The 14,986-nt window shown below is 45.1% G+C and overlaps 1 protein-coding gene across 1 annotated transcript in view; it reads right to left on the bottom strand.

Moving 5' to 3' along the window:
• The window catches only part of PAPPA (pappalysin 1), a 174,599-nt gene that overhangs the window by 80,463 nt on the left and 79,150 nt on the right, over nucleotides 1–14,986 (bottom strand). The window contains exons 8-9 of the mRNA XM_066563008.1: nucleotides 3,006–3,134; nucleotides 1,335–1,426 (exon numbers count right to left, since the gene is read on the bottom strand). Coding sequence (XP_066419105.1) covers nucleotides 1,335–1,426; nucleotides 3,006–3,134 — 221 coding nt within the window. The remainder of the gene's footprint in view (nucleotides 1–1,334; nucleotides 1,427–3,005; nucleotides 3,135–14,986) is intronic.

Below are 14,986 nucleotides of genomic sequence, written 5' to 3'. Positions count from 1 at the left end.
AGCACCATCCCAAAGCTTTGCTGGAACCGGCCTCACACCACGCCTGATGTCTGCGGAACCCAAAACATTTGCGTAAGTGTTTATCCCACTTTCAAAATATTATGACTAAAATCTTGCAGTGCTTGGGGCTCTAAGGCAGCAAGTTACTTGAAACACAAATGTGACTTCAAGACCACCAATTGTCGCAATTAGTCTCGGCCATAAATATCCCTGATTTCAATAGAACTATTTACATATGTAAATAAGCACATCACCAAATCAGGCCTCAAGTCTCACTCACAGTGTGGGAAGCTGAAGTTAAAATGTAGCTGTTGTGATGAGCCAAGCAGTCCCCAGTTTACCACCCAAGGGAAACATGGTGCCTGTGAGGTCCATTCTACGCTGCTCCAGGCACAAGAGATAATGGTCAAATTGCCAAAAAGAGCAAATTTCAGACTTGCAAATGTTACAGTATCTGCTGAGGACTGACGCCCTGAGCTGAAGGCATGGGATCACTACATGGGGCAGGGTGTTTGCTTGGGCAGTCCACATAAGGAATCTCATAAAATGTCTGGAGAAAAAGCGGACCCTTTATAAACATTAACTTTGGTTCCTGAAGCTTTGCATGTTTTGTTCTTTCCCAGAACTCACAAACCCCTGGGTGGAAAAAGCAACCCCACAACGTGGGGCTGCTCCACAGAAGGTGCAGTGTAAATTGGTCTCCATTTCCCTTCTCTGTCCCCAGCATTCCTAGAGAGTTTAATAAATATGTAAAGCTCGAAACTGCAGCCCCGATAGCTCGAGCATCTTCCGGCCATTGTGCTTACAGGTTTTGCTAATCAGAGCAAACCAGGCTTGCAAATGAAATCTGATTAAGTAGTTTTCACCTCTGAAAAAGGGGATTAGCCAGACCTTTGATCCTCAGATATTGATTTGCAACTCAAAGGAGGTGTGACCTCAGCTGGACTTGCTTCTGGTCTCAGTCCCTTCCCCTTTCACTCCTCCTCCTGTTTACCAGAAAAAATCAGTTCATGTCTTCTCACGTAGTCAGATCTAAAGCCTATTGAAGCCAGTGGAAAACCACCCACTGACTTCAATGGGCTTTGGATCAGTCCCACAATGGCTGACTTAGCCCTAAGTCCTGGGCTGTTTCAAAGCCAGCAGAACCAATTTCCCATCAAAATGACCAGAAGCTGGGAAGATATGTTCACCTTTCAAACCTACAAATTCCACCTTTTTCTCTCTCCCATGACAACTCTTCAGCTGGAAATGCTGAGAGCGCTGCTGGTTTTTCCCTTGCACTCTGCACTGGGTTGCTGCCCACCGTGGGTCTGAGGGCTCTGAGCCAGACTTACCGATGCAATTAAAGGACAGCTCCTGCAGGCAGAACAGGGAACAGCCATCGCCGTTTATCTTGTTCATGTCATCACATTCTTCCCCCAGTTCTCTGCAGGCAAAAAGCAGTCAGCTGGCAAAGTAGCATCAACTCGATGGTCTGTGCAACCCCTCTAAAGAACCCCAAAGCCCCACTATCTGATAGATACAGCAGCTTTGTGTGCCCACCCCTAAAACACCTCTCCCTTAAGGGAGCCTCCTGGCTTCCTCCTTTTCATCATTCCTGGTTCGCAGGCTTGCCTGGCCAGTTCCCTGCTGCACATGTGGATACCACTTGCTGTACTCTGATGAGGATATGAGCAACTTCCTTCATAGCTGGTGTGGCTGTAGCTCAGCAGGTGGGGAAAAAGAGATCAGGAATCTCTGAAACTCTTTGTATTAAATCTGGAAGGGCCAGACTGTGACCCCAGCATGGGAATGACAAGGCATAAAGCCTGGAGTGTGGCTATTCCAGGTGGCAGAACTCAGAGGAGAGCAGTGAACAGGGAGCAAGGGGTGTTGGGGACGGAGCCCTGCCTAGTGCCAACCCGCACGGCTGCGACAGCGTGTGGGGACAAGAGTGGGAACCAGATGAGAAAGGGGCTGCCACAGCTGCAAGTGGGGCCACAACCAACCAAGCTGTGACACAGTCTGGTTCCTGCTCGCTCCTGAGGCAGCTCAGCTATTGTTTGACACTTGCTGCAAAGCCACAAGTGAAGTTTGAGGAATGTGCAAACATAACAGTAGCAGAAAAGTTATGTAAAGCAAAATTAATCTGTCTTTCTCCACTTCTCTTTCCAGGATTGCCCTGGATTCATATGTTGTTTGATTGTTTTCTTTGCTTTCCTTGCCTGTTGGGCCTCTTCCTGCAAATATTTGCTGCCAGGTATATCATCTGACAGAGTTGTGCTGTGTGATTGCTGATCAGCATTATTTCAAGCAAATAATACTGGCTGGATTAAGCACTTGCTTGTTGTTACTTCCATAGTTTAAATAATTAAATTACCTAATGCCAGGAAGCTTTGAAGCATCAGCCTTAAGGGCCAACATAGTAAAGGAAAAAACTCTAACATAGTTGAGAAGGATTGTTTTACATTTTCAGTGGCCTGGGGACTGCTGAGAGAGGGGAGCTGATTGAGAACATGCAATTCCCAGCACTCTCCCTCCAAGGCCAAATCTATCACTTCCAAATGCATCCCAGCTCTGGTGGTCAGTCAAACAAGGGGTTGCACCAGGACCTTGGCCCCAGCACGTGGCAGGGTTTTACCCAGCTGCCACACACATGGGGCAGCGTGGAAGGCTGTGTGAGTTTTTCCAGCTCCAGGTCTGTGCAGGAAATGTCACATCCATGTATAAAGATACAGATACACAGGGAAACAGCATAAACAGCACAGAGTGTCCTTGCCTATCGATCCTGCTGTCTGGACTCCATTATCTGTATCTCTGTCTGTATCTCCTGGTGCCAGGAGAGAAGGGCCCACGGTACAATTAAATGTCATCATCCCGGTAATCATCAAGCATGTGAGTCATTATCTACAGATGAGAGCCAGCCTAACCTAAGGAGACACCAGAGGTCATCAATTCCTTCCTAGCCTCAGACTCTGGCTGAGGAGATGTGCCCAGATTTATCTGTTTGCTCGCTCCAGACTTACATTTGGATAATCCCATCTCCACAGTATCCACTCCCAGAGATATAAACGAGGGCAGGGGACGGCTCGCTCTCCTCCATCCCGGACACAACGACCACCTGGTATCTGTACGTGCTCCCGTCACTCAGCTCCCTGCCAGACAAAAGGAAAGGCAGTCATTTTCACACAACAAAGGCAGCAGCAGCAGCAAAGGGCAGAGAAAGAGGGACTGGAGGGGGTTTGGCTGCCAAAAAAGCAAGGTATAGCTCAATCAGCTCCTCCTGGCGTTCCTACCTTGTTTTGATGGGATTAATTTTTGGTTGGGTGTCTTCTTTTTGTGAGCACAATCAGCACTACCTTTGTCTATGCTTGATTTATGCACGACTCTGAAATAGGTGCAGCTCTTGACCAACTGATGGCTAAACCATTTCCTGATGAAAACCATTATTTTGGTGAGGTGCTGCTTACATCTCCACCTGCTGCAGAGATGGCATTGCAGTGACACGTGGCAGTGCCAACCCTCACCATGAGCAGTGGCAAACACTGAGAGCACCCCCAACAGTCAACAGTATTTCAACACCTGAGGAACCAGCCCTGTGCCTCACTGTGTTCAGCTTTGGACACTTCTGTTCCACGTCAAGGATAGCACTACCAGCAAGTCTGTTCATTTAAGGAATTTAAAATACCCTGTTATTCATTATTATTATAAATACTCATTATTTCCTGAGCAGCCTTGAGCTCAATCCAACAGCACCTGGAGCCTGGATTAGTGTAAGCTGAGGATGTTCAGTGATGGACAAATAAGTTATCCACATCAGATATGAGCATTAAAACAGAAGAGTTAAAAAGTTGGTTTCTTCCAGAGCAAAAAATAGGATCCACACCACAGCACAGGATCAGGGTATTAGCACTGAAATATTCACAAAAAGAATTAGAAAACTGTTACATATTTATGCAAAGCCATAATTACCTAAAACCTATGCATCTGTAAATGAGGAATAATATTTTTCATATGTAATATGGGAATAAAATAATCCTAATAAAAATGTTTAGCTCTTTCACAATGTCTTTTACACTATGAAGACTCAAAACCTTCCTCAAAGAAACTCATTTGTTGTCCTCATTGTGCCGATTTGTAAAGCCATGGAGTGGCCAAGGCGAAATGATTTGCTCAAAGTCATCAATCAGGTTAATTGCAGAGTAGGAAAGGCAACCCAGCTCTTCCCCAGGCCTGCCAGTCCTCTGCTCACTGTGCTCACATTGCCCCAATTACTGACAGCAATATACATGGCTTTTTGTCACAGGAACTTGGTCAAAAAGCATCTACTAATGAAGTGTGTACTACGAGGAGATAAATCTACTACGCAGAGCAGCAAAGCCATTGAAGTGGATATCAATGAGTTACTGAAATCTTCAGGTTCATGAAATAAGTATCTCCTTACAACATTCATTAAATTAACAAGCATGACTTAAACTCCAATATCCCACATTATATTTTACAACAAAGCTGTTTCTCATGGGTACTGTGCCTGCAAAAAAAAAAAAAAAAACTGGCATTGAATGAATTGCACGCCAAGAGCACTGGGATCTGACTCTTTGTTACTGCACATGGCAGTGGAATGGGAGTGCAACTTGGTGGAAGGAAAACAGAACTGGCTTTCTCATTCCTTCTGCACCTGATTCCTGTCAGCAACAGCCCGTGGCTCCTATTAGCTAAATTTGAGAGTTCGTGTAGCACAAACAGTATCTTCATTACCTACAGGCTGGGGAGATGTCTACCCAGATATTGGTAAGACTGTTTATTCAATCAAAGTGAAAAGTTTCAAACTTCTGTCCCTTGGGGCTTGTTTAAAGCAACTTTTTCTGGGGGAGAAAAAAATTATAGGAAGTGAGTAAAGTGGCCAAACACACACTGTAGTAAAATAATGAGGGTTTTCCTCTAGATTTCACTCCCAGATAAATCCACTTACTAAGATGGGAGGTTTTCATATATACTGATGAAATCAAAGCAGAGCCAAGCTTTGATTATTAAAGAGCAGTTATTTCTCAAGTTCTGTCTCAAAACCATTTGTAAAATATGTAAGATTAACAAGGACACTGGCAGAAATGTGGATTTTGTCACTGGAGATCTGCTAACCACAAAAAAAAAAAAAATCAATTTTTGAAAATGGTAACAAATGAACAGTTGAGGCAGCTGCAAAATAAATAAGGCCATGCTGCTTTCTGATGCACTGAGATTGTGGTCCTGAGTGTAAAATAGGAGTTTGCAGAGTCTGATTTTTGGTGTGATTTCCACCAATACCTCCAGGTGATGAGGCAGGCCAAGAGCAGTGAGTGTGCTTTGCACATGGGTTTTACTGGAGGGAAGAATTTGTGTGCACATGTAAGCAAAGGGACAACAGGAAAAGCTCACACCTGTTCAGAAGTTTGCAGAATACAGTGGAGGAAAACCTGGAATCAAATCAAGCACAAGAGAGAATGTGGTGGTTATGAATTATGAGGTTGCTGGAGATGAATGTGTACATGGGTGAATGAGACAGAAAATTGGAAATGAAAGTTATTAGGTGGGGAGAACTCTGGCCGATTTAATTGTATGGATTAACCATGGAAAAGTTTGTATGGAGTACACTGGCTGCTGGCTTTGGGGCACTGGGCTGTGCTCTAACCCTGTCACACGCTGCACATCAGGGAGGGGAGATATCCAACTGCAACCTGGTCAAAGATGGAATGCTCTTGGAACTTTGTGTTGTGACAGGCAAATGACCCTTCAAATTTAAAAAAAAAAAAACCTTAACCAAACCTAACCCATTTATTCTCCACAAAGAAGGTGAACAGAATCTCTTACACATTGTTTGCACAGTCCGGTTCCCCTTACTCCTCTGCAGTTTGGGTAGAAAATAAGGGCTATTAAGTTATTTATGCTCATGATACCCCAATATCCTTGTCTTAGGTTAAAATACAAAGAAAGGGAAGACAAATGCCTGGAGACATGTGGTCCCTGTAGAGCAATGGCAGGTCCCCAGAGGAGCCAATCCTCCTCATCCACATCCCAAATCCCCTTCTGAGCAACCTGAAGCTTCACAGTTTTCCCTGCCCTGGGTAACAGCAGGGGAGCCCCAGGGTGTGACACCCAGGGCAGCACCAACAAACCAGCTGTGCCCAGAGGAGCTCAGAAATGGGATGTCTGCTCCAGAGGGGCTCTTCAGCACCACACAGGCAGAGCTGGAGATGTGGCTGGACTGGAACATCAAAAAAACACCTCAGAAACTCAAAACTGAAGCCATCATGCTTTCAGCTAATCCTGGCCTGACACAAGGTGTGACAAAAAGCTGACTGAGATGCATGCGGCATTTCACGATTCAACAACTGGAACGTGAGATACTTATATCCTCCTGAACTGCTAAATGTGTCATATTGGCAGCATCGGGGAGTTTCAGCATTCCTTCACAGTGCCCACATTTTGGAGAAATATAGCTGCTAAAGGGATGATATGTGCAATACCCCAGGCAGTAATCCAGTCCCATAGTGAGGGAGGGAGGAATGCAAAAACAGGGAGAGGAAGGGCTTATTCCCTCTCTATAGCTACAGGACACCAAGGCTGATAGGTCAGACTGTATCTAGAGATGCCAGCAAGACAAGCTGTGCTCCAAGTGGTGATAAAAGTGTGATTTTTTGACCATTTATTTCCTCTCCCACCTGCCCTGGGAGCTGGTGGCACAGTGACAGCAACAAGGGACACTTTCCACTCCCCTGACGGGCAGGACCCAGCACACAGTGGCTGTGTGAGATGCAACTTAAGGAAGTGAGAGAGAAGAAAACATCTTTAACATCAAGGATGTGAACAAACACACTTCAAATGTATATCTATGGTCTTTTAATGACCTTCTCTAGAACTGAGTAAGCGTAAGCCTCATTGATCGCTGCAGCTTCCGCCTGTGGGGAGGCAGCCTTATTAAAAAGCAATGACTCAAGCCCTCTGCTTAGAGGGGGAATTAGGATGTGCCGTGTGAAATACCACCAGGGCAACTTTCCTGTCTGTTGTGGCAAGTGATCCAGGGTCAGGAATACAGAACCCTCTAATTCTTTTCCTGTTTTTACTGGGGAGGCTGGGCAGTGGAGTTAATCTTTCTCTCTCTCTCTCTCCCTGCCAGGCAAGGGACCTCTGCTCTCAGTTTGAGTGTTCCTGGAAAACTTAATGGGAAAAGTTATACCTGTGAGAAGTTGTTTTTTACTCAGACGAAGGTGGGTTTAAAGGAACACTGAATTTACTGAAGAAACACTCATCCCCTTGATTTCCAGCAGACCTGCAAGGGCTGACACTGCCCCAACCAATCTGCTCTATGTATGCTGTAGGGTTTCAGCATCTGAGGACACACCTGAGATGCAGTGAAAGCACTGAGGGAAAGCAAACATCCTATGTCTCTTTTCCTACTACCATGGCATATATGTTTTTCCTACTACAAATAACACCAGGAGTGTTTCTTATCCAGCAAAGACTCGTTTCCAACAGAATTGAAAATATCCTTAAGGCTTCTGCTGATCCCAGCTTCTGCCCTCTGAAAAGACAAATTGTCAGACAGCAATGAAAGCAGACAGTGTTCCTCTTATTTAAGGACAAGATGACACAGGTTTAAGCATCCCCAATTAAATTACGGCTGTCATAGCCAGTGTTGTGTGAAACAGGCAAATTCTATACCTGAAGTGTCCTCATGAAGGACCCATCTGTTTTTGGCCTTAAACAGCCACCAAACACTTGAGACAAAAGATGACATTTCCTTGCCATCTCTCTGCAGCCCAGAATGAGCCCTGGTCTGCTGGTGACAGCCCTGTTTCCCTCTAACACTGTCACCTTCTCTCTTCTCCTCTAGTAAAGAAGCCTTTCTGAGCAAAACAGGAAATCTGCTGGCAGCAAACATCAACCCCACATCTTCCCTCGTTGCAATGCTTTAGATCAGCTGCCAGGGTGGACTGGGTTATGACCACAAACAGAAGAGCTGAAGGTGTACACCATCCCTTGCCCTGTCAGACCAGCCTGGAGCTGTCCAGTCTGTCCCCACATGCTGCTCACAGCCTCCGTAAGTGCCAGTTCCAGAGGTCCTGAATTACCCCAAATATCCACTAACATCATGGTGTTCACAGGCTTCACTATCCTCAGGTGCTCCAAAAATGATAAAGAGTGAGCCAGGGGGACAAGGTCACTTTAGGACAAGCCAAACAGATCTGCTCCCCAACTTCCATTCTTTCCCCCTCATTGCTATTGACTGCACAAATACAACTGTTTTCTTCTTCTTCTCTCCTCTCACACATATGCTTCCCCTTGCTTGGCCTTTTTTTAATAAAAATGGCATGAGAAGCACGGCAGAACATAATGAAGAGAATTCCTGCCTGGCTCTGCAGTTGGAGAGAGGAGGGGTGGGATGCTGTAAACACAAGAAGGACGTCAAAAATCCTGAATTGCGCCGGGCTGTTATTTCAGCTGTGGTCCAAGCTCTCCCTGTTTGGATAAGCACAGCAACATGGCAGGTGCAAAGGCCTCAAAACAACTCTCTTGCCTCTCTCTCAGATACTGAGCTGACTCAGAAGACACAAATGCCAAGGAAAGAGCCTTGGAGAGGCTTTTCTCTCTCTCTCTATGAGGAGAGAAGTGCCAACAGGGGCCACGTGTTTGCTCTGTGCCCTCCAGCTTTTTTATGATTTGTTTACAAGCACAGGATTTGTTTACAAAACAGGGTAGTTGGAGTACTAAAGGAACACTCAGGGGCTGGATGGGAGACTGGGGACTGTATGTTGGATTTCTGCTCCCAAACTCAAACCTGAACTGGGTGTTTCCAAGGAAGAACCATGGAGCAGCCAACAGCCTGAACAGATAATCTCAGCTGGACACTTGGTGGGTACATTCTGTACCAGCAGAACTCTCTGATTTCTGAAGCCCAGACTCAACTTTTGCTTCTGGCTGTGTCAGAAAGTTTAACTAACACCTAAACCAGTCACCTTACCCACTTATGCAATAACCCATGGCTTTGGGACTGAAGTCAGAGGTTAAAGGATCCAATGTATTAGAAAAGGAAAATATCCTTTGATCCTTAGAATATTTCTAGGAACCAAAGCCAGCACCAACTCTCACAACCACCACAAATCCAAACTAGGCAATTAGTCTGCAGCTCTGCTCTCGTTTCCATTGGTGTAAATCTCAAGTAACTCAGCAAAACATGGCAGGTTTAAAACACTGCAGCAATTCAGCTGCTCATCTGTCCCTCTGAGGTGCATTTTCTGCTCAGAGCAGCTCCATGCCTGCACAAGATGCCCTGGGGCAGGATTACATGTTTGCCTGTAGCACCTCTGCTCTGAAACTCAGGTCCTGTTTAGAACTTTAAACACACTTGATTTTTTGAACTCTTTTTTTAAAACATACTGCTCTCCTCTGTCTTTCATGCAAGGACTGTTAAGTTTTGTAAGTAGAAAACCTGTAGATATGAATGCAACTGATTAACTCCTGCAGACTTTGATATAATCCTCCAAGCATTTGCCCTGCTATCAGTTTAAAACACAGTAGCATATTTAGTAAAAAAAACAAAGTTTGCAGCCAAGGCCTTAAAGATAGTTCTTGAAAAAAACCAAAAAAAACAAAAGAAACAATGTCAAGAGACGGTTTTCTCCTCTCATGTTTAACAACAAAAATATGATTTTTTAAGGTGGCTGATATAAATGGACAATCTCACTGAGATTAGGTTACAAATCCTGGGATAAAGTAAATCCTCGAGGCCCTGGGCCTCACATGGGTGTTTGCACCAGACAGGCAATTTCACGGCAGCACACAGGTTAAGTGTCAGAGCACCTGGTTGCTATTAGAAGCAGGGAATGAAGGAAGGAAAAAAAAAAAATCTGTTGTGTTTTCTTCTTCACTGCTGCACTCCTGAGCAAGATGGGAGCACTTCTCAGCATGAGGCTCAGATGTGGCCACTGCAGGAGGGGAGGCTGGTGTGGTTTAGCTGAGGAAGGAAAGACTGGGGACATGAAATGCAGAAAAACCTATTTCCAGGCAGAAGCTGTCTACTGTGAGATGTGACCAGGAATAGAGCAAAGCAGGCTCCAGCTTAGCAATAGAATGAAAAAAAAAAACTTTATTAACCTACAATATATAAAAGAAACACACAGAACTGAGGATGAAAACCTTCCAAACATTCCTCCTCCCCCCAACCAAGTTCCCTTCCCAATACATTACAGTAAGACAAAACCTTGGACTCTCAGTTCAGTTGCCATCTTTCAGACACCAACTCTCAGTCCTACCTTGCAGAAAACCCTATTTCCAGGCAGAAGCCAGCAGCTCTCCATTGATTTCAAGGGAATGATGCCAGTATCCTCCACCTGAGGACAGTGCTCTGGTGTCCCAGTGCAGCAGGGAGAAAACAGTAACAGAGCCAGCAGGCAGGCTGAGACAGGATACTGCTGTCAAGGCCATCACTGTCACTGACACAGCTCTGCCTGTTGCATCATGCCTCTCTGAGCACTGCCTGGCTCCTGACACCCTTACCCACATCCCACTTGTGACATGGTGTCTCTGTAACAGTGCCAGCCTGGTTGCTCACACTGCAGAAGTTCCTGATGCACACCCTGCCCACCACACCCTGGGGGCCAACTTTTGGATCACGAAAAAGGAGCCAACTTTTGGATCATGAAAAAGGAGCCAACCTTTGGATCACCAAAAAGGAGCCAACTTTTGGATCACGAAAAAGGAGCCAACCTTTGGATCACCAAAAAGAAGCCAACTTTTGGATCACGAAAAAGAAGCCAACTTTTGGATCACCCCTCAACTTTTGGATCACCACCTGGACTGGGTGGACTTCTGCCGCTGCCCTCAGCCCTGTGCCAGTCCATTGAGTTTGGGCAGAAATCTCTTCCCAGTTCAGGGTGGTCAGCTTGGCAGAATAATCTTCTTCACCTTCTCTGAATCCAGACCTGACTTCTTGGATTTCTTTACAACAGGCCTGAGCCAAGACCTGATTTTCAGAACTCAATACCCTCCTGTTTCCCTGTAATCCCACCAAAATGGTGAACAGAGCCATGGGAGCAAACACTCACAGTGTCTGATCCGGAGGCTCCTGGAGCCAGTGGAAGTTATTTTGTGCATTTTCAGTAGAGCTTAGATTGGGCCTCAAGTGAACACAGATGTTTGCAATGTTCTCTGGTTTCACATCCACCATCCCACCTCACCAGGACCTATTTTGGGGGTGCCAGGCAGGAGGGCTGTGGAGGAGGGAGGGATTACAGACAGGGATGTGCTTTCACACCAAGAGCAGAGCAGAGCACAGACATGGGTGAGGAGATGTGGCAACTCTTCCAGAGGAACATTTTGTCATTTCCCTCCTCAGGGGTTCTGTGTTTTGCCGTAAACCACTGCAGATTATGAGAAATCCTACTGGCTGGTCTCCAGTGGGATCTCTAATGGTTTAATAACTGAACATTACTGAACATACTTCCACTAGCCTCTTCCTAAAATCCCATCACGAGCTAATTTCCTCTATTGTCATTACATCTGCAACTGGTCTTACAGTTTAAAAACAATGCTGTACCACTGTGAATTAATGACCTGGTTAACTGCACTGGGCTTTCAGGGACTGGTAATTTGGGTTATCAAATTGCAGGCACCGTCTCTGAGGTACAATTTGAAAAGAAGAAGGAGATTTCTTTCCACCTTGCTCTTCTTATCACAAAAGCACCAGGAAAATGCTGGAATTAGGGTATCAGCACAGAGATGCCCAATGCCACCATTCATTTAAGGAGATCCTAACCAAAAAGACTGAGAGAAGTTTGGGTGAAACAATCACAAGATGGGTGCCTTGGGCCTGCAGTAGGATCAGCAGGTTGTACACCATGCAGTGGTAGATCTAAAATCATGGAATTCCAGAATGGTTTGGGTTGGAAGGGACCTTAAAACTCATCTTGTTTCAACCCTTCCACTAGACCAGATTGCCCAGGGTCTTGTCCAACATAGCCTGGACACACTTTTGTCTCGTGTGTCACCAGGTCCCACAAGATATAAAGGACAGCACAGGTATTTCAGTCTGACTGCAGCACTCTTTCCAAACCCTTGCCTGCTTGAGTGTAGTTTCAAATTTAACAGAGACTTGGAATGCGTTTCCTAGGAAAATATATTAAAATAAAATGCCCAGGAAATGATCAGGCCAATAGTTCAGCAAAAGTAGCTGAGAAAAGCTATATTGGCTGACTGATAAAAAGGTAGGTAACACATTTCTGCTACTTCTGCGGTATTTGAGGCTCACTCCAAGTTTTACAAGAGAGTTATTTTTAAGTTGTTGCATAACACATGTCTGTCCAATATTTATTTCCTCAATCAAGCAAAGAAAATGCATTTGTTATTCCTGGGAGATTTCTGGTGCTTCTTATCTTATTTAGAGCCCAAAATAAAGATGCACACAAGAAGCCAAACATCAGAGAGAAGTTATTATCCATGAGATAATGTACAGCCTAATTTACCACATATCTGAGACTGTTTCACCTGCAATAAATTATTTTACCCAGCAGGAAAAGTCCTGTTTGACCTTCTATTTTTTTTTTCCTCCTGCAGCTGAAAACTCTGCTACTACTTCTAGGTCATGAGTTCAAATTCCACCCTGACTGGGAGTCATTAAATATATCAATTTATAATAGTATCTATTTGGATAATAATAGGACAGCTGTTAATGTTCACTTTTTTAGGGACACTTGCACATGGCTAAGTTGTAGTCTACAGGTTGATCTCTCTACAGCCTCTGTGTATTGCCCAAGAGGTACTTTGGAGATTTGGAATTCAATGGTACTTGAATCTTTGGTACTTTGGAATTCAATGTAGCAGCAGTCCTTGGGGAGTCCCTGGCTGGAGCAGAGCTGATCCCAAAGCCAAGTGTCACTCCCCAGATGGGGCAGTCCCTCTTTCCTGAAATAATTTATTTAGGACTGGCAGCTGTGGGGCATTTAGAGCAATCCCATCCTGCAAAAATAGACCCAGCCTGAAAAATTCCTCTGGGGTTCCTTGTCTTGGGATCACAAAACCATAAAGATATCAACCTACCCTTACTACCTTTATTCTTGCATCATGTGCAGCCAAGCCAGAACAGGAGCTCCGAATTCTGTCAAGTGCCAGCTTTAGTTCCAGCGTTACATAAGAAACCGCAACAGCGAGGAACCACAAATCTATCACTACAGCTGGCACCAAACGGCCTCCCTGCACAGACTCAGCAGAAAAGCTGCCTCCTGAATGGGCAAAGAGTGTTAAATTGTTCTTTCTCCTCTCCAGGGCATGGTTAAGGCAATTTGGCAGAGGGTGGTAAGGGAAAAAATTGCTCTATCTGCTCTGTGTGTGAGGTCAGGAAGCAGGTTTTCTTCTCTTGCAAAGATAACCTGGCACCTTTAATGAAGAAAGCAGGGAAGAAGGAAAGCCATCAGAATGTGGCTTCCACCTGTCAAATCACATCAGCCAAGTGGAGATGCATCACCCCTGAGAGCAGCAGCACCATTGGCCCCCAACACTTCATTGGGAGCTCTTTGGATGGAGGCACCCTGTGAATTTCCTCTGTGAAACACCCAGCACACCACTGGTAGCTATAAATAATAACAACCACCACCTCAGGATTTAACAGCACAGCACCTGAAGGAGAGAGGCAGGAACAGGAGATGGAATAGAAGCAGTTTTCATCTTTTTCCTCTTCCTGGCTCCCTGAGCCCTCAGTGCACAGCAGGGCTGTGTGTTCCTGCCTGGCACAGGGAGCAGCATCACTCACCCCTGTGCCTCCCTGTCCAGACCCGTGCAAGCCACAGGTGAGGCCCCACTGCTGGGAAAGGAAAGAATTTCCCCAAGGGGTGTTGGCAGTGCAGTTGCTACTGCATGGAGGAGTTTCCTTCCCACAGCACGTCACCTCTGTTAGGGGCAGGTGAACCTATGAGCTGTTTCCTGGTGCTGGGAGGGAAGGTGTGGGACAGGCAATTGTCCTGCATTGTTCTGTTCTTGCATCATGGGGGATTTCCAGGTTCATTTAGCAGGAGCAGCAATCTGTACTGGCTGCTGATGACACAGCCAAGGCCAGGCATGGCCTCAGAGCAGCACAGGGACAATGCCAGCCCCTTGCTGAGCACCAAAACTGCTACACTGTCCTACACCAGCTGCATATCAAACATCACAACTTTGCCAAAACTATCATAGGCAGCTCCAACACACTCAAAACTCTTCACTGACAAGGTTTTTGTGCAGTGACAGCATGGTCACTATTCCTGCTGGGAAAGTAGGATCTGCAAGGGAAAAATGAAATATTTACTCCTTAACAAAAGGGCTCTGGATGAAGAACTAGGCAAGTTCTTGAACCTGAAACTGGAAATTACAGGGGTAAGAGAAATCTGGTGGGACAGAAAGGTGTTTGCTTCTTGGGAAAGCTCAAAATAGCTTTGTCCATGGAAAGCTAGTGTGGAAATCTAATGATAGGGAAACTCTTAGAAATGAGCAAGAAAGTGTGAATAAGGGTAAATCTGTTCCTGCTGAAGCTTGGTAAAAGTGTTTCTACCAGAGAGGAGCTGTAAAATGTCATGTGAATATAGCCAGGGATCTCTAACCTATTACTAAAGAAAAAATAATATGGAGAATTGTGCAGTTATGGGAAAGAAACCTCCTAGTTGGAGACTAGTGAAAAAATGCTTTCAATAACAGCATTTCCCTGGTAGTGTGTGATGTGAGAGTGGGAATTAAATAGTCAGTGACTCAACAACGGACACACTGTTTTGCATTTACATCTAGTAGCAGCAATAGATTGGATAGAAAGATAAATTTGAATGAAAATGGAATTTTTTCATTCAGTTATCACTTTGAGGCTGACTAACAAACATTTCCTGAAAAAAAAAAACAACTCAGAAACCCAAAAGTTCAAATATCCAGAGACATAGAGAATTGATAAATAGGCTCAGTCAATGCAGAGAAAGATGGAGTTATAATGCAGAAATTAATAATTTACAGGTTTGGA

This window comes from Molothrus aeneus, chromosome 19, assembly GCF_037042795.1.
Source record: "Molothrus aeneus isolate 106 chromosome 19, BPBGC_Maene_1.0, whole genome shotgun sequence".
Classification (NCBI taxonomy): Eukaryota; Metazoa; Chordata; class Aves; order Passeriformes; family Icteridae; genus Molothrus; species Molothrus aeneus.
This window is presented reverse-complemented; position numbering and strand designations above follow the sequence as displayed.